Source organism: Pholis gunnellus (genome assembly GCF_910591455.1).
Source record: "Pholis gunnellus genome assembly, chromosome: 4".
Lineage (NCBI taxonomy): Eukaryota > Metazoa > Chordata > Actinopteri > Perciformes > Pholidae > Pholis > Pholis gunnellus.
Window position 1 is genome coordinate 18648670 of NC_136530.1, and position 22296 is coordinate 18670965.

Consider the following 22296-nt stretch of genomic DNA (forward strand, 5'->3'; position numbering starts at 1 on the left):
ATAAAACGGGCAACATGTAAGAGAGATGAAAAGCCTGTCGACTGTGAAATAAACACTATGGCATGTTTTACTGTTGTGGTTGATTTACTAAAGAAACAGATCATGGCGACCTGAACTTAAAACCTATCTAATATATAAACCAGTTCCAGCATACTGCCAGGCTCCAGAAGAACAGAAGCCAAAGGTGTTGTGATGTGATATACTTTCAAACAAGCCATAATTCTACATTTTAATTAAACGGCCCGTATGAACTAATATTAAGAAATAATGTATGAATAGAATGGGCTTGAAGGGAAGGTGTCATGTTTTACTTTATATAAACATTGGCATTTCATCTAACAAGTTCTTTTAAAATAAAATTCTATTCCTATATATTTATTTATTCTTGAAAGTGAGTTTGAGTTTGTGAGCTTAGAATCGAGGTTTAGCTCATCTGAGTACTGATGGCTCGCTTTTCTTGTGTGTTGTCTAGATGTCTGTGGACTTTAGATGTAAAAAAAGACAATCAAATGAATACTTGTATTTCAAAACGCATACTGTTTGTGGTGCTAGACGAGTCAGCGGATCACAAGTCATTAGGATTTGTCCTCTGACAACCATTAATGTATGTACTCAATTTCCAGATGGCCAATCTGATAGTGGTCAAGCTACGATGTCCACCAAAGACATAAAATACATGAGATGAGGACTTCACAGAAAAGCGTACATGGTCACATTCCTGAGATCTCTGTTGGACCGCTAGTGTCGCCCCAACCTGCAGGTTGAGCTCCGTCGCTGAGGTGAAACAGCCTCTAGTTGAAATCACTCAGTCACCAACTACTGTGGTATTATCTGCCTGCCTGGCAGCCTGCCACCCCTATCATTACCACAAAGGCCAGATTTGTTCAGCTAATGGTATCCTTCACACACACACACATGCAGCATCCTCCAAAAATGCCAACTCAACATTTGACCGAGATAAGAGCATTCCAGTGAGAGCACCTCCAAAATAAAACACGTGCATACGGACACACACAGCGTCCAGGCACATATTAGTTTCATCATATTTATGTTCGTTGGCTACAGTATGTGATTACGTGGCTAGAATACGAATCTGTGTGTGTGTGTGTGTGTGTGTGTGTGTGTGTGTGTGTGTGTGTGTGTGTGTGTGTGTGTGTGTGTGTGTGTGTGTGTGTTTGTGCCAGGTACTTTCGTCGTTGGCAGGACTTAAAATGCAGCAGAGAAGAAGAGATGCTCCAATTAGAACAATTAGACGTTAAAATGGGAGGGATTTATCAGTAAAACACACACGCGCACGCTCATATTTCACATATTTGAGGCATTTTAGTTTCAGGTTACAGTGTGTTTAGTTCCAGTTGTTGCTGTGGGGCTGAGGCTGTTCTGTGGATACTAATTAACTCCATAGCTGTGTTCTTGTTTGTGATTCTATGTTGAAAATTCAGCCAAGAATTTCAGGTTATTACCACTTTTATTAGCATTGATGCTAAGCATTGAAGCATGATTAAAAGGAAAAAAGGAAATTCTTTAATCTCGCCAGAGGCGCACATAGACAGATGAAACCAATAATGTTTAATATCACTTGAGTATATTAATGGGTGATTCTTACCAGCACTGTCATTTACAACCGCTAGGTTTATTAGATTGCTGTAGTCATCTGTAAGCAGCAGTGATTTTAAAAGCCATGCAGAAACACACACACACACATCTAGCATGGATGGTTTTATCTAATCAGGCACCTGGTTCTGGAACAAATTAGTTTATCTTTTTCTGCACATCAAACAGATCAGAGTATAGAAAAAGCATGGATTTCACTCAGTCTGAGTGATGTGGTGACTCCTCCCTCACAATATTTCCTATTATTTACTAAAATCGCAAAAAGAGAGGTTATTAGTCTTTTTTTAGAGTATGTAATGAAGATATTGGGCGTAAAGGCATTACCATGCTCATAGAAATGTAAATGCAGCATTATTAAACACATCCTGACCGACCGGTACTACGCATGAGCAACTATCAACAACTATTTTGGACGAAGCGATTGTGTTTCCCGAAGTGGACGTATTGAAGTAGCAATAATAAGTCATCTTGATTCTTTCTCCTCTCTGTCTCATCACAGTACCGATTACAGAGATTGTTATTTATGTCTAGATTTATTTAGTTATTTAGTTGCTGTTGTGCTGCTGTGTTTTTCACTGTTATTGTACTATTATTTTACTAAAATCGTGGTTGCAGTTTGACGATGAACAAAAGGAATTGTAATTTATTCCTAGATTTATTTATTGAAGTTATTTTTCTGTCAAGCTAGATAATAAAAGGAAGTTCTATGGCATTCATTCGCTGTATGTTTTACAAAGGGTTTAACCTGAGCCAGGATAGCAAACATATCACATCCACACAGGATTAGTAGTATGCAGCTGTATATAAAATTATAAGTTGATATCAATTAGTTTTTTTGCACGTTCAGGTATCAGAATTGGTAACGAGAGGGAAAGAAATGCTATCGGATCCTCTCTGCTTATGAACACTTCCATCTTTGCATTCATTCGTGCCCTCGCTGAGCTATACCAGCTGTTTTGTCCAAGCATCAGCTCTGTTGTGTCCCTTCCTGAACTACATGAGCTGAGGAAGTGAGTACAGACTACACACTGCTGAGCTGTGCCATGCTAAACATGGATTGACACAAGTTTTACATTGTTCGTGTGTGTGTGTGTGTGTGTGAAAGAGAGAGACACAGCAGGTGTTCATGCAGACAGTTTGTTTGTTTGCTTGTTTGTTTGTTTCCCTGGTGGACAGTGTTGTTGCCATAGTGACAGAATACTTAACAGCAGTCGGTTCGGGGTAGCATTGACACTTACACACATGCGTAGCTGTCAGCTTACTTAGATTTCAGTGTTTTTCTCACATCATAAGTTGCTCAACACACTTTCAGCCAGTTCAAATTACAGATTCTTTTCTTTGAAAAATGACCCGCAGCAGCTCTGTGCAAATGGATCACTATTCAAACCACACTGACAATATCCATAAAAACACAGTACACTTCAATAGAGAATGCAGAGATTTTTTAAGTCCACAACCCTTTGCCTATTGGGTAATGTAAGTTACATCCTACCACGGAGTACAGGCTGCACCAGGATAATCTCTCCTGTGAAGGTGATAAAGTCATCAACATGACCTCGAGTTAATACTAAGTGTACTATAAACATGTTCCTCTGTCTGTCCGCGTGTGTCAGTAACACCAACGGTTATCTCTCGTATGTCAAAACAGGGAAGATCCAGTTCCCAGAATTAGGAATTAGGCTGGGATACATCCCAAAAACAGAAACACTTATGGAAAAGTAAAGCTGGGACGTTGGTTGCTAGTTTCTTTTTTTACAAAGTCTTTATACGTTTGGCTAAAATGTGGTTAATAGCAACAGACTCATCAAATCCTCTAATCTCTGCATTTGACTGTATTTTTGCTCTGTATCTGTCCCTGGTATTTCATGTTTATGAAATAATAAACAGAATTGGTTAGTGCAGTGAGAGGTGTCTTGATGTTGTTGGAAAACACGTAACCACAACCAGTTTATTAGCTACACCGAGCTTAAACTAATGCAGTGTAATACACAGGCCTGCAAGTCTTAACTTCGTGAAGGTTTTAATGTTGTTGTTGAAACTGTTTTAGAGAGGTGTTGATTCAACTGTATGATCCTTTTAGAGGGTCGTCATGTGGTGATGTTTATGTGTATCGAGTTATACAGTGAGGTGTTTCTGTTATTCAGTCCACCTTCATTAAAGAAATGGGGTTAGACTGCATTAGGTTTAGCTGCATCTAATATAAACTGGCCACTTTGATATGCAGGCAATCAAAACAAAAAGATTCAGTAACTTTCAGTCAGTCGTGCAGGCCTGTTCCTTCCTTGTTCTTATTATAGAACTGAGAAAATGTTGCAATGCGACAGAAACAGTCAGTAAAGTAATGTTCAACACAATGTTTCTGCTCCTCCAAAAAAAGCAATCTTTCAAACTAAATGACAAAACAGATTGTTAGTCAGTGCGATCAAGAAGGACCCATCTGTTCTGGTGCACCCAATACAGGAATATATTGTTTGTCACTGCCCTCCAAAATGCATATGCAAATGCAAAATGATTCATTTCTGTGTCCAACCACCTCCCTAACAGGTTTTGCATTGCTGTAGCAACATAACGTTACCTCTGCCACTGCTTCTGGAGAGACAACAGTCTCTTCTTACAGGTTTTCTCGGATATATTGTTTTAGTTGAACAAATGGCCGATGCTGTCCTTTCTCTGGTGAGGACAGTGAAAAAACGTGCTCAGTTATTTTGGTACAATACATCATGATGAATGCATAAATCTAGGCCGCTGCATGTTGCAACCTTCTCAGATTCCTACTATGTAGAAGTTGCTATGAATCATGAGTGTTGCTCCTGTGCAATTCTGCATCATTCATTGTGAGGTTCATTTAAATAACCGTCAAGAGTCCCATTGATCAACTGTCATCTTTGGCTTTCTTTAGAAGCCATGAATGCATGAGTCAGAAAAATGTGCAGACGTCATTCCACCTGATCCGGGCCAATCATTTTTTATCGTAAGATCCTGAGGCTGCAACCACAGGAATGAGGAGTGGCCGAAGCATTTAACTATTTACACTTTTCTGATCAGAAACACTGGCATGGAAACAGAAGCATGTGTATATAGAGAACATGTTCCTTGCCCAGTTCATATCTTCGTACAGGAATACTACAAATCTCTACACGGAACGGAACCAAAATGAAAGAAAAACCAAAAGGTTGCTAATGCCACAAGTAATAATAAACCACTTTTACTCAAATCCAATTATGTGCAGGTGGGAAAGCCAAACCCATTTATTTAATGGTTTGTGAAACACTGATGCCCTGAGGTGGAGTGGTGGCCAGTGTTTGGAAATGAGTGACTCAGCGAGGCGTTGTGCCAACACGATGTGCTGCCTGAGTGCCAATGTGCCGAAGCAGGGCTCGGCCTGAGGACTCACATTAGCAGGAAGTCCAGGAAATGGCTTTAATGATGTAGCATTCTCCAAACTCGTTTTTCCTTTTTTAAGTAGTAAAATAAACAATTTCATCTGTCGAATTTTTCTGAAGTTGGAGATCAAGCCTCGATATTGTAGGCTTCCTGTGCAGTACAATTAATTTGTACACAGCATAAAACGTCTAAAAATACTGTGTTAAGTGGAGGAAATGACTCTGTTCGTCACAATGGCACTTCCTGCTCTGCCCTTTCATGTATATTCACATATATCTAATGGCTGTAGCATGATCCCGCAGCAAAATAACTCAACAAACATCATCAGATTACGAGCACAAGCTGGACAAATGTGTAGCCCACTGTGAGAACAATGCGCCTCGTCCAAAGAGCGTTACAGTCTATGGCGTGAAGCTACTTGAATCAGATTATTTTAAAGTGAGGATGAGGATGTGCCTGCTTTCATAAAAGGTTTGTTATTCGGCAAACAACTTGATAAGATCTTTCATCACAAGGACACATATCAGTCAAGGATTATCGTTCTGCTCAGCCGCCCCCAGCATCCCCCCCCCCCCCCCCCCCTCTCTCTCTCATGCCCCCAGTTTTAGGGAAGTTTAGGTGATTCAGGAGATGATTACAGATTACCCCTCCTTGACTCACTGTACACCTTCCTGGAAATGCCACCCTCACACACATAAAGATGCCAAGAATTTTCACAAGCCTGTGTGAAATAGTACTGAGATTTACTCAGGGGAAAAAAATGTAATTCAACAGTCCCTCTAACTGTACCGGAGTCCAGGAGCAACGTCTGAGCTTGGCTTTGACATTCAGGCTGTGCTCCCTGCTCACTGTGTCTGTTGCTTGCTGTGAACATATCAATGTAATGATTTGATCACCATAATGCCTCAGGACCTTTATATTGCATGCATTTGATTGACCACATGTGCTGTGGTTTGTCAGGAGTATGACTTTAGGATTTAGTATTTATTTAATATCCAGTGACTCTGCCTTCTGGTTTTAGTTTGTGGACCTCTTCTCTACTGTATATGGTGAAAAGGGAAGATGCTTAAATTTGAGCAAAAGTACAGCCATTGTGGTTCCCAAGCTTTTTTGCATTTTGACAGTCCAGTGTAATTTCCCTCTCAAAATGCTGTATTACACAAAAGAAAAGTGATAAAGGATATCAAAATAATACACCTTATTTAAGTGGCATAATTTTGTTTTTATTATTTGCAACCCCTTATATTCTTTCGTGACCCCTTGGTGTCCTGACATCCTATCATGGGAACCGCTGGCATAAGAAATTTGGTGAAAATGATTAACTTTAACACCATATGTACAACTTTTGATAATTTTTGTGGCTTATGAGATTTATGACGTGGCAAGTTATCTGCTGCGATCGGTGACAGTGAGGCAGGAAGGAGGAGTGGCCTGACAACTGCACAGATGGTGAACCGTATTACTAAAACACATTCATTTAGAAGTTAAACCAAAAGTAGGCCCACCTGAAATGACTTATCATCATTGTATTGCAAAACTTAATGGGCACTCACAACTGCAGCAAGTCAAAAAACAAAATCTTCCTTTGCCACCATGGCGACAGTTTGGGCCCTCATGCACTTCACCAGCTTTCTCAATCTTTACTAATGTAGTGTGAATAGCTCCAAGATCAAAAGACCAGACCTACATGTTTGTGGCAGCGTGTGTGTGTGTGTGTGTGTGTGTGTGTGTGTGTGTGTGTGTGTGTGTGTGTGTGTGTGTGTGTGTGTGTGTGTGTGTGTGTGTGTGTGTGTGTGTGTGTGTGTCCGATGCGGGCCATCTGATCATCTCGGCTTTCATAGCGGCAGGATGGGCTCCTTGTATTGTCTGAAAGGAAACACAAAAACGTGCACACTCATGCACGTGTCTGGGTGTTATCAACTCTAGACAATACAGAGGAACAGGAGGACAAAGACAGGAGAGAGTGTTGTCTTGAAGTCCACTCAGCACACACACTTACACACACACACACTCAACATGACCTCATACCTGATGTAGAGCTCTTTTACACGTTTCATCTCCTTCACCAGATGAAATGTGATCTGCCAGCATCCCCTCCATATTTGAAAGCTTTGTCATAAGATCACTCAAAGTAGATTTTGAACTGCGATGCTGAGCTGATTTACGTTTCACTCAACTCTGAGTCAAGCAGTTAAACTCCACGAGTCTCGAGTGCACCTCAAGTTGCTTAATCATGTCACAGCCATGCAAAAGATACAAAAGATTTTTTCTTTTCATCCCCTCTCTGCATTTAGCTACATTCGGTCACATCTAAATCTTCTCTGAGCACCAGAGCAGTTGGTGGTGTTGGTGGAAGAGGTCCCAAACAAAAAGACTTGTAGCATGAAATATGAGGCTGTGCAGGGTACACAGAGGAGAGGGAGGAGGAGGTCTGAGTGGGGGAGAGGAGGGCAGCGAGAGTTTTGTTCAGGAGTTGGGGGGTCGTTGGGGCGGGCAAGAGACAACTCAGCTAAAACAGAAAGAAAGAAAACTCCTCCCAAACACTGTGGGGAAAGAGGAGGGGCTGGGTGCTCGCAAATCACTCCCCAGAGAGGGAGAGAGAGAGCGAGAGAGGAGGGCAGGGCTTCTGGTTGTGCAGCGCTACTTGTTGTTGCCTGTCTGAAGGAGCGCGAGTGTGTCGTCTTCCAGTCGGTCAGCTAGTCAGCAACTCAAGTCATTCAAACAAACGATGACATGGAATCATTCTGATAGAAGTATATACATCTAAAAGATAAAGAAGAGCAAAGATCGGGAACAGGAGGTCACACTGACAGGTAAGGAATACAAATCTGTGTTTATGCGCGTGTGCATCCATATACAGAAGATGTGTGTAGGAATGTGTGGAGACAGTTATCTTGATGGACATCTTTTCCCTCTGGATGCATTTTCATTCGCCTCAGTTCTTCTGACTTCTCATCATCTCAACTACTAAGTTAAAAATAGAAAATGATACTTTCTTTCTGTGGCGGATGCATGTTTCACCACACTCCCATGCCTCCTCTTTGCCTCTCAGCGGTCCCTCTCTCCATCCCCTTTGGTTGAATTGTTTACAGCTTGCAAGTGAGTTAGATTTGCTCAGGGACTTTTTTGAGCAACACGTTGCCTTCCCAAGACACTGGGTGTGACTGTGGTTGCTGGGATTGTTGGTGCTAACTGTGGAAACTCCAGCAGGAAATAATTACATGAAATATGACAGATAAGATCAAAAGCTTTCAGCAAGGTTTCTTTCTTGTTTATTTGTTTTCGAGTAAGTTTGGGATTGAGCCTTTAAGGTTTAGGTTATAATTATAGGTTTTGATATCACTGCAAAGTCATCAATATGTATTGTAGTATATGACTTAAAACAAAACAGTCAATGTGAGGCTCGTATCAAGCAGCTCTTTGCTTAAGAAACACTTTGACAGGTTGAATGACTGCTGCTCAGATTGAAACTGTGACCTTTCAGTGATGAGAACACATCTTTAAACAGCAAGCCACCCACGGGATGATGACAGAGGCAGTCGTGTGTGTGTGTGCATCTGTGTGTGTGTGTGTGTGTTTGTGAAGTGTTGATGTTTTGTGCAGATGAACACACACATGCAGCAGGTTGTTGCAGACAATAGTCAGTGTTGGGTCTGAATCCCATAGTGTCAAGAATCAAGCCAATGACATTCAACCTTTAATAATTAACGCTGAAACGTGTCTGTGTCAGATTCACAGAGGTCAGCTTTGTGATGGTCGCATACTAGCAGTGTGTGTGTGTGTGTGTGTGTGTGTGTGTGTGTGTGTGTGTGTGTGTGTGTGTGTGTGTGTGTGTGTGTGTGTGTGTGTGTGTGTGTGTGTGTGTGTGTGTGTGTGTGTGTGTGTGTGTGTGTGTGGTGTTGTGTTACTTGCCCCAGTGGGATGAGGTGGTTGATATTCCAGCCAGCCAATTTAACACTATGTGACTTGTAGTCTTCACAAAGCCTGACCGACTGCAGAGGTTGAAAGTAAAAAAACAAATATTCAAATTATCAAGACCATTACTTGAGTATCATTTTGCTATATTAACTTTAGCGGTACAACATTGTGCTTTAAACTTTACTTCATTTCAGAGGAGAATGTTGTACTTGTAGGCAAAGATTTAACATTTACAAAGTATATGGTAAGCACGTAGAATAAGAACCAGATAAAACCATCCAGCAGTATACCGAATGAATAACATCAGTAATGGCGTTATAAGAAAGCTGAAAGGAGTATTTGTAAATTTGGTACCAGAAACTGAAATCTGGAACTTGTTTTTTGTTCGAGGAAATGTGCTCATGTGCTTTCTTGTCAATGCAGATAGATACCATTTTCATATACCCTAGATATGAAGCAAGAGCCAGGAGACGGTGTCGTAGTTTAGAATAAAGACTGGAAACATGCGGAACCAGCTAGCTCAAATAAAACTGATTTACCAGCACCTCTAAACACCATATGTCCTGTCTAATCCATAAACCAAAATGTCAACATGACAAGTTGTGGTTTCACAGGGAGTTAAGTGCTGGAACTATTTCTTGGCCAGGCCATTGACTTCCTGGAGTCCTGTCATCACCTGCTGGTCCGAGCTTCATATTTAGCATACAGACAAAAGACTGGTGTTGATCTTCCCATCTAACCGTCTGCAAGAAAGCAAATACGCATCTAGAAGTTATAGATTAAAGACATTTAGGATATTAGGTGTGAAATGTCTGACTCTTCTAACGGATGATTTCTACATTGTACTATTGTTGTTTTAACTTAATTATGGAACTAAATACTTGTTCCACCACTGACTGACTCAGCCGACTGCTTCTTCTCTGTGTGACCGACAGTGACTGTACAAAGACACAGTCACTCTGTCACTGTAGACAAATGAAATAAACACACACTGAGGGTAGGTGGCGTGTGTTTGTGTGTGTGTGAGAGAGATTCAGAAGTAACCAATGGCAGCTACTGCTGTGGGATTTAATAAAAGCCTCATTAATATGTTGCACACATACTTCACACACACGCGCGCACACACACACACACACACACTGGTGGGCCCACGCACAGAAGAGCGCAGTAGGACACCTCTCTCTCTTTCTAACAAAGGCTGGCTCTAAACAGCAGTCATGTGACAGTTGTTCCCATTGTTCACTTCTGGCCAGGGGTGGTTTTGCTAATGCACTGGTGTGTGTGTGCATGTTTGTGCATGTGTGTGCGTGTGTGTGTGTGTGTGTGTGTGTGTGTGCCATAGCAGGAAGACACTTTAAGTCCGCTAGAGGAAACCACTTATTCCCAAACATGTTGGTGTTGTCCTCCCTATACAGTGTGTACATTTAACAAGAGTAACCAGTAATGCAACATGTGACAGTTGCTGTTTTAACTCCATTTCATTTATAAATCATATTACTGTTTAGAGTGTGTTTTGTATTATGTAAACCAGAGGACTTTTAAAATTCCTTCAGTCAAACCTAAATCCTCAACATGCACAGTAGTCCATGGGGCCAGTTTTTAAAACCACTACTTCAGTGGATTAACAACAAAGCCTACTTACTCCTGACTCATGTGTATGACTAGAGAGAAAGGGAGAGAGTTTACCTTTAAAACATTAAATTACATTCAACTGAATTTGTTAGGAAAGTGTGTGTGTCCTCCAACATTGTGAGACATAATTATAGGTATAATTAGGTTCATAGTGAAAAGGAGGAAGGGAAGCAAGAGAGATATTTGTTTTATTGGCAGTAAGCCTTTATAATGAGCTGGCTGCCGTCTAAATGTTTATACTGCCACTTCCTCTTCCTGTTAATCTGCGCTTGTTTCCCACCCAAGGCCTTGTGTATCTTTGTGTGAATGTGTGCTGGCGTTCCCAACCCAAGGTCTTCCCCGCTGTTGGTGACACAGCAAACCTCTCTTCACAATATTTTGTCTTTCGTACCATGGTCATGGAAAATACGTCTGATTGGTTGCCAGGTGTCTTTCAGCGAGGAAGCCGCTGGTTCTTGGAGTATTTTGCCGATGTAAATTCCCCCAATTTTCTTTTAATGCTATTTTCAATGACGCCTGGTTGAAGACCTCTGAGTTGCTGAGCACTAGAGCCTGATAAACCAGCCGGGCCAATATTTCTGCCAATATTAGCTCATTAGAGATCTATCGTATCGCCGTATATTTAATGCGTATGCCAGTAAATGACAAGAAGTTGAAAATCCTGTACCCGTCGGGCTATAGTGCACATCTTTTCATGTGCTACAGATTAAAAAATGGCTACAAAAATGACATCAAAGCAGCTACAAAGGATTTTTGTAGGTTGATTTACAAAAAGAACTCAACAATTGTCAAATCTGTGTGATCATTATGACAAACGTTAAAGTTAACCGTTCCTTGCAGCCGCTACTTCTGTGCTTCCGATTTGACTGAAGATGACATTGGCGAAACAAACACAATGTCCGTCTGATTATCAGGTCATCCTGCGTCTCCCTCAGCATAGAATCAAGGTGGAATAATGTAAGAATATCTTTTAATTATATGCCGTTTGTTTTTGAAGATTTCGTGTCTGTAGCAAATTTAAAATGCTTCGTCATTGTAACCGTTAACAAAACCAACTGAATGCATCGAACATTGACACAGAATTGGAAAGTAAAAGACTGCTGAATGTCTTATTAGTTCAGCTCACCATTAATGAGGCCAGCAACAGATTTATAAACTCTTTGATTGGTTGTGTCTTAATTTGTTTGACTTTTCTCCTGTTTTATCACAGGCTTGTACCTTTGACTCTTTAAGAGAGTTCCATGTTTCCAAATCTTGAAAGTGCTTCAAATAAGATGTCTAACATGGTCTAAGAAGGAAGCGGGAGTTTTGCTTCCCTAACCCTGGACGCCAAAATAACTCTGCAACGCTATATCAGTACTTTTCAAACATAGTTCCAGTCAACACTGCTATCCTAAATCTTTACGGAAGGTTGTGAACATTAAACTGTATGTAACCATAGCAACAATAGTCATGTTTCACGCCAGGTTACCAGTTAACTCACTGTAGGAACTTACCCAAACTATCTACAAACTAACTTTACAAATGAAAATAGCTTTTTATTCCTTGGTTTATAGACTTGGTGAAGGAAATGCCAGAGCTCCTTCTTTCTCTTTGTTTGTGTGTGTGTGTGTGTGTGTGTGTGTGTGTGTGTGTGTGTGTGTGTGTGTGTGTGTGTGTGTGTGTGTGTGTGTGTGTGTGTGTGTGTGTGTGTGTGTGTGTGTGTGTGTGTGTGTGCGCGTGATGCAGGGCGCTGTAGCCACTGAACAGGCTGAACAGCTGTAGGGAGGAGAGGATGATGCAGGGACAGAGAAAGAGGAGAATAAAAAGAGCAAAGTCTATTATTACGAGAGGTGGAAGGACAAAGGATAGAATGAAGGTGACAAAGTGAGTAGGCAAAAGAAGAGCTGACATGATGATGGACAGACAGAGGGAGGGAGGGATGTCTGTGGGGGGGGGGGGGGAAAAATTGAGAAAGAAAGGGAAAGATGGATAAAAGGGAAATAGTGTGGAGGGAGTAGATGGGCAAGAAGGAGAGAGGCGAGGTTAAAGGAGAACAGTGAGTACGGTTTTCACACCTTCCCTCGAAGTGGAAATGACTTCCTCTAGCTCTTAGCATGAATAATTTATTCATAAGATTAATCGACAAAGTATTCATGTGCGTAAGTGCTGTCTGTCTGTGTTTTCACTCAGCGAGAGACGGTCCTTTCTCCTCTGTAGATGAGGGTGTGTGTCTGGCAGATGGTCAGGGCCACACACACACACACACACACACACACACAGAGCTGACCATCCCTGAGGGTCTTATAATAGGTCCTCCTCCTCCTGGAGTTGTTCTGCCCCTCAGAGGAATCCACACTCTGACCCAGCATGCCTTAGCAGGACTTTTACAGTGTGTGTGTGCGTGTGTGTGTGTGTGTGTGTGTGTGCGCGTGTGTGTGTGTGTGTGTGTGTGTGTGTGTGTGTGTGTGTGTGTGTGTGTATTACCTTTACTTGTCACGCTGAAGAGTCTTGAGCTGGACAGCTGTTCCTTTCCCTAAACCTCTATTTGCATTTTAATTGACATTCATCATCACAAGCTGGTGACTCTGTGACCTCCTGCTGAATTTGGGTTTAGTTCCACTTTATATTCCAGGTTTTCCGTATTCACTAAGCTCCAAAGCTTATGGATCTTTTGTTAAATATTTGTTTTCTCCTTGATGTTTTTTATTTGTCAAACAGAGCCGTGTATGAAACATGGAGGAAGCAGGGCTCAGCATTTAATCTGCTGCTTTGGCCAGTTGAAATTAATATCATTACCAGCAGCTGTAGCTAATCAATACACAGGTTGTAAATAACTTGCCAAAGTAAAACTTGAGTGGGTAATGTGTCTCGGAAAAAGGTTACTTGTAAGAGAAAGAAACGCACTCTCAAATCACAAATGCAGACCAGAGTTATGGTGCTTTTATTGTGAAACAATATCAATCAATAGACTTTTAAAACACTATTTAGTTAAATGATTTGATGAAATGCTATCAAACCCCAACCCCATCACAGAGGATGTCAACATGCATCTCATCATGATTATGTTCTGATTATCATATATATGATATATGTTTATGATTTATCTATTATCCACTTATAGAGTACAGGTACTGAGTCCCTTTGTACAGCAGCAGACGTGTCTACAAGTTATTCAGAAAAGCAGTTCACTCTCACTCCACAACAATATGTCCCTGTATACTAAATACTCCCAACATATCAGGGAATGTTTTCTTTCTAACTGGGAGTTAGATGAAAAGATTAATATCATCCCTGTGCATGTAGTGCAGAGCTACCTTCGTGACATATTTACTTTAGTTTAGCACAATGGAAGCAGGGGAAACAACAAGCCTGGCTTCATGAAAAGGTGACATCTTAATGCCGAAACAGGGAACAAAAAGACTTTGATCAACGAGCACGCTAACCAACTACAATATATATGTAAACACAAACAGGACAACTTCAGAACCATTGAACGGCTTATTTTTCCTCTTTTGTTTTGGTAAAGGCTAGCTGTTTCCCTGAGGTCCCAGTCTTTGTGCTAAGCTAGACTCAACAGGTCCTGGCCAACCTCTAATCTATTTAGATAAAGTTGAACTTCTCATGGCGTAGTAAAACCAACATGTCATGAGTATTCCTTTCAACACAGAAACTCAAGTTCACCCGTGGTTTCTTATATAAGTTAAAGTCTTGTTTCTCTCCGTCCTCACGTAAACATCTGGTTACAGTCCTATACCACTACGCTGAGCCCCATTCACACAATGGCTTGTCCCACTACTTTGGCCTTACTTAAACCCGCTTTATCATGCTGCTTTGAGAAATATCTCAAACTACAGGACTCATCACTGCACATTGTTCAATCTGGTCGGATGGTCCTTATTTGCTGTGCCCAGGATGCAGCATTGGTGTATTTTAATGTACAAGACCATTCTAGTCAGGTTACCCATGTACATATATACGCTAAGTTTGTACTTAGTTTGTACAAAATACCTACAATTTGTCTAGGCCAGTCTGGAAAAAGGAGTGTATTTTATTATGGCCCTTGGTCTTGAATGATCTGAAGGTTAGACTCGTCTTGAGTCCTTCAACGTGTAACTGTCAACTGTATGTATCACACACACGTTATGTCTATTTAACCTCTTCTGTTGATGCGTGGACTTTAAATTTGACTTTTTTTAATACATTGGTTTGTTTTTGGTTTGTATGTAGAAATGTAGAAATTCACGTGCACTCAGCGTTTCTTTGCTGTCTTCTTGGCCTGATCGCCGACACAAAAGCAATTTTATCCCAATGGAGTTTATCTGGTTAAATGCCACTAATGACGTTTAACTTCATCAAATAAGGAAATAATTGATTTACATTCAATGAACCTGGTGAAACTAATTCACAGCTTTTCATCTGCCTTTGAAACGACTTCTCACCTGGAGCCGTGTCGGACCGTCTCGGCTCAAAACATTGCCTCTTCTTCAGGGCGGACAGCATCTGACTACTGCACAGCTAAGCCCCCACCGTTTCCTCTGCTGCCTACTTTCTCTGATCGTAATCAGGTTGTCCAAATAGAGACACAATAACAAACACCAGCGGAGTTGTTCACGTCAGATTCTGAGCTAAGATTAGAAACAGGGAGGGTTTGTGGAATCTCGTACCATCCAGTCTGCTGACATGTCTGTCAGCTGATGGTATTTTAGTTTGTACAGTATGACTAACTGCTGCATGCTGAGGGATTCAGAGCAGAAGACAGCATGCTGTCCAGTCATCATCACAGGGCAGGGGAATTTATCAAGAACCTGTCCACTGTTTTCATCACTGCCAACCTATCTGTCCGGTTCATCTCTATGTACAGTCATTATATCTGCCGGTCTGTCTGTCTGACAAGATCAAGCCCATTAGCAGAGACAGTTGTGTGCAGTCAGTGTTGCTTCTTGTTTACGCTTTTTGAAAAGTCTGGAGAAGAAGCTGGTTTTCAGTGCCATGCTGGTATATAAAGAACTCCCTGATGGTGTGACATTCAGAGTCTGTTGAAACTGAATCGTCTGGTGAAATTCGTATTGGCTTTGAGCCCAGCATCACGTAGAAACTACAATTGCTGGACGGTCTGAAACATCTGTTTGACTCCACTTATTCCAGTCAGTGTTACGGCTTGGGAGGTTGTCATCCTTCTTGTACAGTGTAACAGTGCTCTCCTAAGGACTAATTAAAATATATATATATATTTGTTTCTTAGAACACATTTTATTAATATTTGTCTAGAATGCTTTAAGTACAGTTGGACATATCTCTTGTCTAGCTTTCAAAGCCTCTCACTGAAATATTGTGACAACATCAAGTCTTAAAAAGAGTGCAGCACTGGGGCAGTGATCTTTTTTTACGAAGCAAAATAGTTTCTATTTCCATTTTTCCATTTTTTGTGTATGGTGTTACAATACATAATTGTTTTGTAAAATAAGTAGAAATAGATTTGGGATTAAGTTTCAAAATGAATTTAATGAATTAATTGCAACAGGATGCAAACGCCCTCATGAGGTGAACCACTCAGTGACGAGCAGCATCTCCTCGTATGTTCTGCACTGTTGTCTTTGGTTTGTAAGATTTGATTAATATGATCACACAATGCGTTTGTGGTTAATGGTAAAATGGCATATTTAGTGTGTGTGTTGCCTACATGCACACAAGGCAGAGTTAGAATCCCATTACTTAACTGAGACTGTAATGTTATGTGATCAGAAGCTTTATTTCCCTCCAGGCAGTGTGTTAGTGTGTCTTTTGTATGCTTGATGATGTGAAGTATGTGAGCCATGTGAGTGTATTAGTGGTGGTGACGGGGGGGGGCACCTGTTGTACTGGATCATGTATCATAATATTTCATCTCAGTGAGTACGTCAGTGTGTGTTTCACATCATATGTCTTCACAGAAATGCACCACACAGTATTACATCTCACCTTTCTGTCTTGTGTTACCATGGTTGAATAACTGTGTTCCTCCAGGTTATTGTACTGTACGTGATGTTATATCACACCCTGTGAGGTTAATTCTCTTACTTTTCTTTACGTATTTATCACCTTAATGAAGTCATTTTTCAGTGGAAGGACTGAGATCAACTCTTCAAATCCAAAGCTTTGAGGTGCTGGTTGATAGGACTCAAGTCCAATAAGTCTGACTTTGCATTTTTACATGCGTTTCTTTCCAGAGTTGAGGATGATGGCAGAGGGGCGTTTTGCCAGTCTGCCCAGGTCCCTTCATGCACACCACTCCCTGGGAGGAGGCACTGCACACCCTGGAGTCCCCTCCAGCTCCCTCGCCGTCCCCGGCAGCAACACCTGCTCCTCCAGGGGGCTCCAGGCCTCCCTCGCCTCCTCCATGGACCTCCTCAGCTCCAGACCGGGGTGAGTTGGCTGACCGACACACAATCGACACGGGTCTTCAAAGACTCCGAGCAGAATTCACGGTCTGACTGAGTTAAACAAGCGTATAGTCTTTTCTGTTGGACAATTCAGGTTTTAGGATATTTGAGATAGTGGTTTAACCAAATACAAGTACATTTTGTTGGAATAATCAGCAGATGATCTGAAACCTGACACTTTCCCTAAATGGCAAATATGTAAGGCTGAATTAGAGGAAAATATTTATAAGATAATACACAAGACATCCAATACTTCCATTTGATGTTAAGGAGACGTGAACATAGCTTAACGTGTTAGTCTGTGTACAGTAAGCAGCATCAAAAGGCTTCAATGACGTGTTTGACAGCATCACATTTATACCCTGTATCGACTTGTTTAAAGCTTTAAAAAGGATAAAATCCCATCTGGAAGGTTTTTTTCTCAAAGTATAGAGTCTTCAGGGTGTTTTTATTTACTTCAATGCTTTAGTCTTATTCTTCTCTTTCCCCCTGTGTTGTTTTCCCTTCCCCAGTTTTCCTCCAGGGCAGGGCAGCGGCCTATCAGAGCAGTCCACTTCTTCCTACCAGCCAGTCTCCATTCACGGTACTCTGCCGCGTCGCAAGAGAGGTGGGGCCAGCCTCACCCATGGGAACTACACGTGGGACCCCAGAGCCAATCACATGCAACAGATACCTTGGGGGAAGGCGTCACTGGTCCCTGGACCCGCCCATCAACCCATGACCTCTCCGCTGGTCCAAAATATCATCGATGACTGTCATGGCTACAGGTAAACACATATGAACATGCTAATGTTGTTCTCTGTATTGATGAACAGAACAATTTAGATTTGTGTGTTCACGGTTCATATAAAAAGGTGCAGTAACCTTTTCTGCATTGCTTTACCTTAAATTATAGACTGAAGAGTGACACAATTCAAGGAGCACTCCTACGAAAATGTTCCTTTTCAAATTCAAACACTCCGCCTCAATAGGCTTGAACGGTAGCTCTGAAAAGTAGGAATGTCCTCGACCAGGGAAATCCTTAGTCGACTAACACTCGACCAATCGATGAGTTCTCCACAAAGAAGCACAAAGAAGCACAAAGAAGCACCACTTCAAAGCTTGTTTTTACCAAAGATGTGCTCATGAGATTCTGGTACATACTTCATTCAGCATGAAATCCTAGTCGACTAAGACCAGAAGGACCTATTAGACTGGAGAGATGTTACAGCTTGCTTCTTCAGACAGACTCAGGCGGAGAGTTTGGAGTCGCATGGAGAAAGGCGAGTCCGTAAAGAGCCCTGAGGGGGTGTAGCAGTTAGCTCAACTTCAGAGGGAACATGCACACCTCATTCTTCATCATGTCCTCCCATCTTTCCATCTTTAGTGTAGAGTTACGACAGACAGTATCTGATGTAGCCGTGTGTGTGTGTGTGTGTGTGTGTGTGTGTGTGTGTGTGTGTGTGTGTGTGTGTGTTCGTAGCCCCCAGTAGTTGGGTTACCTTTGTAGGTCAGGGTGTGGCAGGACAGATCACAGATTACTGTGAGCTCTTTGTCTACCCTCTCCATATTTCTGCCTCCATGCTGGATACATTTCATACACTGCTGACATACAGCAGGACAATTTGTCCAGGTCAAATTCAACCCGCGCAGGTGGCGAAATACTGAACAGCATCTCTCTCTCACTCTGGTTCATTTTTAAGGCAGCTAGAGGGGTGCTGTGTCCTTTGACTGCTTACTTTTGGAATTAAACAAAAATAAGAAGCGAGTCAAGTGTGTTTCTCACTTTATGTTCCTAAATGTACGACTAGAAAAGAGACAACTTTCTGTTGCTCATTTTTGGCTAGTGGGTTCAAGCAGTCTGAAGTTCAAAGGACAGCCTACTAATGGCCTCTACTAAGAAGACTCTTATATGCAAGCAACAGCAGGTAGGAGAGATGAATCTCACTGTGTCCATAGTTACTTGATCGCTTACTGAAAATCAACTTCTTGGTCCTATGAAAAGCTTTGCATCAGAAATGTTTTAGTTGTTGTTATTTCACAATTGAATGCCCATATACAGATTGTCTGCACATTGTGATATAGTAAAGAAAAACAACAACAACAACAACATTTCATACATTAAAGAAGCATTGTAAAATTCCAAACTTATCTCCCAGCTCACTGTTGCCGTTTTGGAGCTACACACAGTTCACAGTTGAGTTTTCTCAGTGTGTGTCTCTAAGGTATGTAACCACTGGCCAGTCGGTCTTGACTTTCCATTGCTCATGCTGTCAGCTGACCTATGACCCCCCGACCTTATGTTGCACTAGCCTCCGATTGGTCAGTTTGTCTCTCTGTTGACCTCCGTGGGCAGCTCAGCAGACCACCAGGAGAGGGGGGGAGGGGGAAAAACGAGAGAGCAGAGAGGAAGAGTGGAAAGGAGTAGCACAAAGAGGAATGAGAGGGGAAGAGAAAGTAACTTTTCATTTCTTCAACATGAGATGCGAAAGAAAGGGCCCCATTTATCTGTTGATTGTGTTTGGATTAACTTCTTCCTTTTATTTTATATCAAATCAGACCGATAGCTTAAATGTATTTTTTAGCAGTTGTTACATCCGTTGTTTGCACTATATATTCTCTTTCAAATTGCAAAAGATTTATATGGTAATGAACTAAAAATTCAAACGCGTTCACATCTGATGATTTATTGCCCTAGTGCAGGGGTGGCCAACCAGTCAAAGACCAAGAGCCACATTTTTTACTGTGTTACCGCAAAGAGCCACATCATACACATGGGCACACATGAACATCACCCTATCCCTTCCTCACACACACACATACCTTTGCTCAGCCAGATTTATTGTAAATGTCACACACCAATATGATAATGACAGAAATTGACTCCTAAGACCACAGGCCAGTCATTTTCAACAATGAACATTGTGTGCACTGTGTCACACAGACAAACTCTCAGTTCAACCAAGTCCACAAACAAAAATATAATAATTTACAATAGTGTTTTTCTTTTACTATGAATGTTACTTAGTGGGACTTCTGGCATTCCTTGCCTTGAACAATCCTCTTCAAATCTGGCTTGTATTCCGTTGTTGCCACTCGAAGCAATTCTTTCACATGGGTGTCAGTCAGAACAGATCGATGCTTTGATTTCACGTGTTTCAGGGTAGAAAACACAGACTCGCAGACGTATGTTGACCCAAACATTGACAGTATCTTAAGCGCAGCCCGTTTGACATTGGGGTATTTTTTCATTGGCACACTTTTCCAGAACTCAATGGTCCCGTCCCTTAAAGCAGGTTTGAGTTGGTCCTCCTCACAAAGATCGATCATCTCCAACTCAGCCGCATCCTCATCTGTGACTAGCGGGGCTTTCAAACAGTCCGTCTCGGCGTTAAATGGGTCGACGAGGAACGTAATCTGTGGCCGCACATGCGCGTTTGACGAAAATACCGTATTTAATTCAAGCGAAGCGAACACGCACATTAAAAAAACACAAATACAAACTTCGATATGAACGTAAGAGCCGCATGAAACCGGGCAAAGAGCCGCATGCGGCTCGGGAGCCGCGGATTGGCCACCCCTGCCCTAGTGCCACCCCTGACAGAAAAAAACAGCAGGTTGCTTAATAAGTGCTGCAAATAAAAGGAGGATGTGAGATGAAGAGGCATGGGGTCAGCAGAGACTCAGCTCCAGATACTATTGCAACCAACTGAAACTTCTCCCGTGCAGGAGAACTATGGTGGCCGACACCAAAACGCGAATGGCCCTATATAGAGCCAGTGTTTGGTTTGTCCCTTCTGGACTACCGTAGCAACATGGCGGCCGGCTCAGTCAAGAGGACCAGCTTCGTATGTAGAACTAAACGGCCCATTCTACGGTAACGAAAACACAAACAATCGTATTTTCAGTTGATTCTACTTTAAAGGAAACATACTTATTAATATTATTCTGTGTCCCGATGTCAAACTACATACTAACATTACAGTATGTACTGTATGGTTATCTTTATAGTAGACAGGTTTTCAGTACAGAGGTTTACAGTGTGGATTGGAAACAGCTATTAAGAGCATTAAGAGCAAATCCTAACTTTGCACTGAGTTGTGGATCTTCATTATGAAAACACACTGACCTCTGCAGGCGGCCTGCAGACCCTGCATGTTGCTCATCCCTCTCCCTCTCCCTCACTCTCTCCCACACACACAAATATGGTGCAGTCACTCGCTAAAGCCAGCTGTGGTCGTGCTGAGTATTGTGTGGTGAAGCGCAAAGAACAACAGTAGCCAGAAAAAGACTGTGGCGAGTGCTGCCTGCTTCTGCCCTCCCTACTTGTGTTATTTTTTTTTCCCTCCCCTTCTCACTCGCTTCCACTCCCTCTGTCCTCAGAGCTCTGTCTCCGTCTGTGTTGCAGGTCAGTTTTGTGGTCGTAGAAGCAGAAAAATCCAGTCTCTGATGCTGTTTCAGCAATATGGGCAGAAGAAAGGCAAAGTTAGCTGTGGTCAGCTTGTGTATCTCACTCTCACTATACTTTTGTTGCAGCTCTTTTAGGGCTGCAGTGAGGCTTACTAAACATTATCAGGAAGAATAAAGATTCATCTAGATGCAGGGCGGAGACGACGTCATCCTTCACTTGACGTCCTGGGTTTAAACACGATGAATCTCCCATCAGCTCCGGGGCTGCTGCTCTCTTTGTGAGCCTGACCTTTGACCTCCCGAAAGAGAAGAGGGAATTTCCCTCAGTCGTAGCACATTCAGCGACAGCAGCGTTCATATGGGTGTTGTCTGGTATGTGGTGATTCTCCTCTCACCCACCTCAGACAGGGTTACGAGGGGCAGGTGGTGGTTGGGGTGGTGAAGGTTTTGGGGCCAATCGGAGGTCCAGCTCACCGCGGAGTCCAACAAAGCAACCCATGCGACTACAGTAAGTGTGGTCAATGTCAAACTGGATGTCCATTTGAGACCACAGAAACGTCCTGCGCCCTTCCTCCTCTTCATCGTCCGTCTCCTCCATCCTCGGCAGTGGTGAAAATGAAGAACAATGAGCTCCTTTCACTCATCACTATAAACACTAATGGAAGCTATTTTCTGATGCACCAAACAATTGCTTTTTTTTTTTAAATCCAAAGGCCTGATACATGCAGCCTTTCATATGCCAATGATATAATGCAAGTTGCGAGAAACTACATTGGAAACAAGTGTCAGGACAAAATACGGCACAAAACAAGACAATCGATTAAACGAGCTGGGGCATTGTGATTTAAATTCTCAAATATTTTAAAGACAAACCCATCAAAAAACTGTGGACGGATGAATTTGATTCTGAAAATAATGTTCATAATTATAATAATGGTTTCAGCTCTAATAATGAATC

At 41.9% G+C, this 22296-nt stretch overlaps 1 protein-coding gene across 2 annotated transcripts in view; it reads left to right on the top strand.

The window, feature by feature from the left end:
• Window positions 1-22296, top strand: part of bcar3 (BCAR3 adaptor protein, NSP family member) — a 52600-nt gene that overhangs the window by 1762 nt on the left and 28542 nt on the right. The window contains exons 1-3 of one of the 2 annotated variants that reach the window (XM_079158224.1): window positions 7660-7811; window positions 16737-16932; window positions 17462-17716. In XM_079158224.1, the coding sequence (XP_079014350.1) occupies window positions 16745-16932; window positions 17462-17716 (443 nt within the window). In that variant the 5' untranslated portion in view covers window positions 7660-7811; window positions 16737-16744. Of the gene's footprint in view, window positions 1-7659; window positions 7812-16736; window positions 16933-17461; window positions 17717-22296 lie in introns of those variants that run through there. The other variant, XM_079158225.1, reaches the window with a different exon arrangement.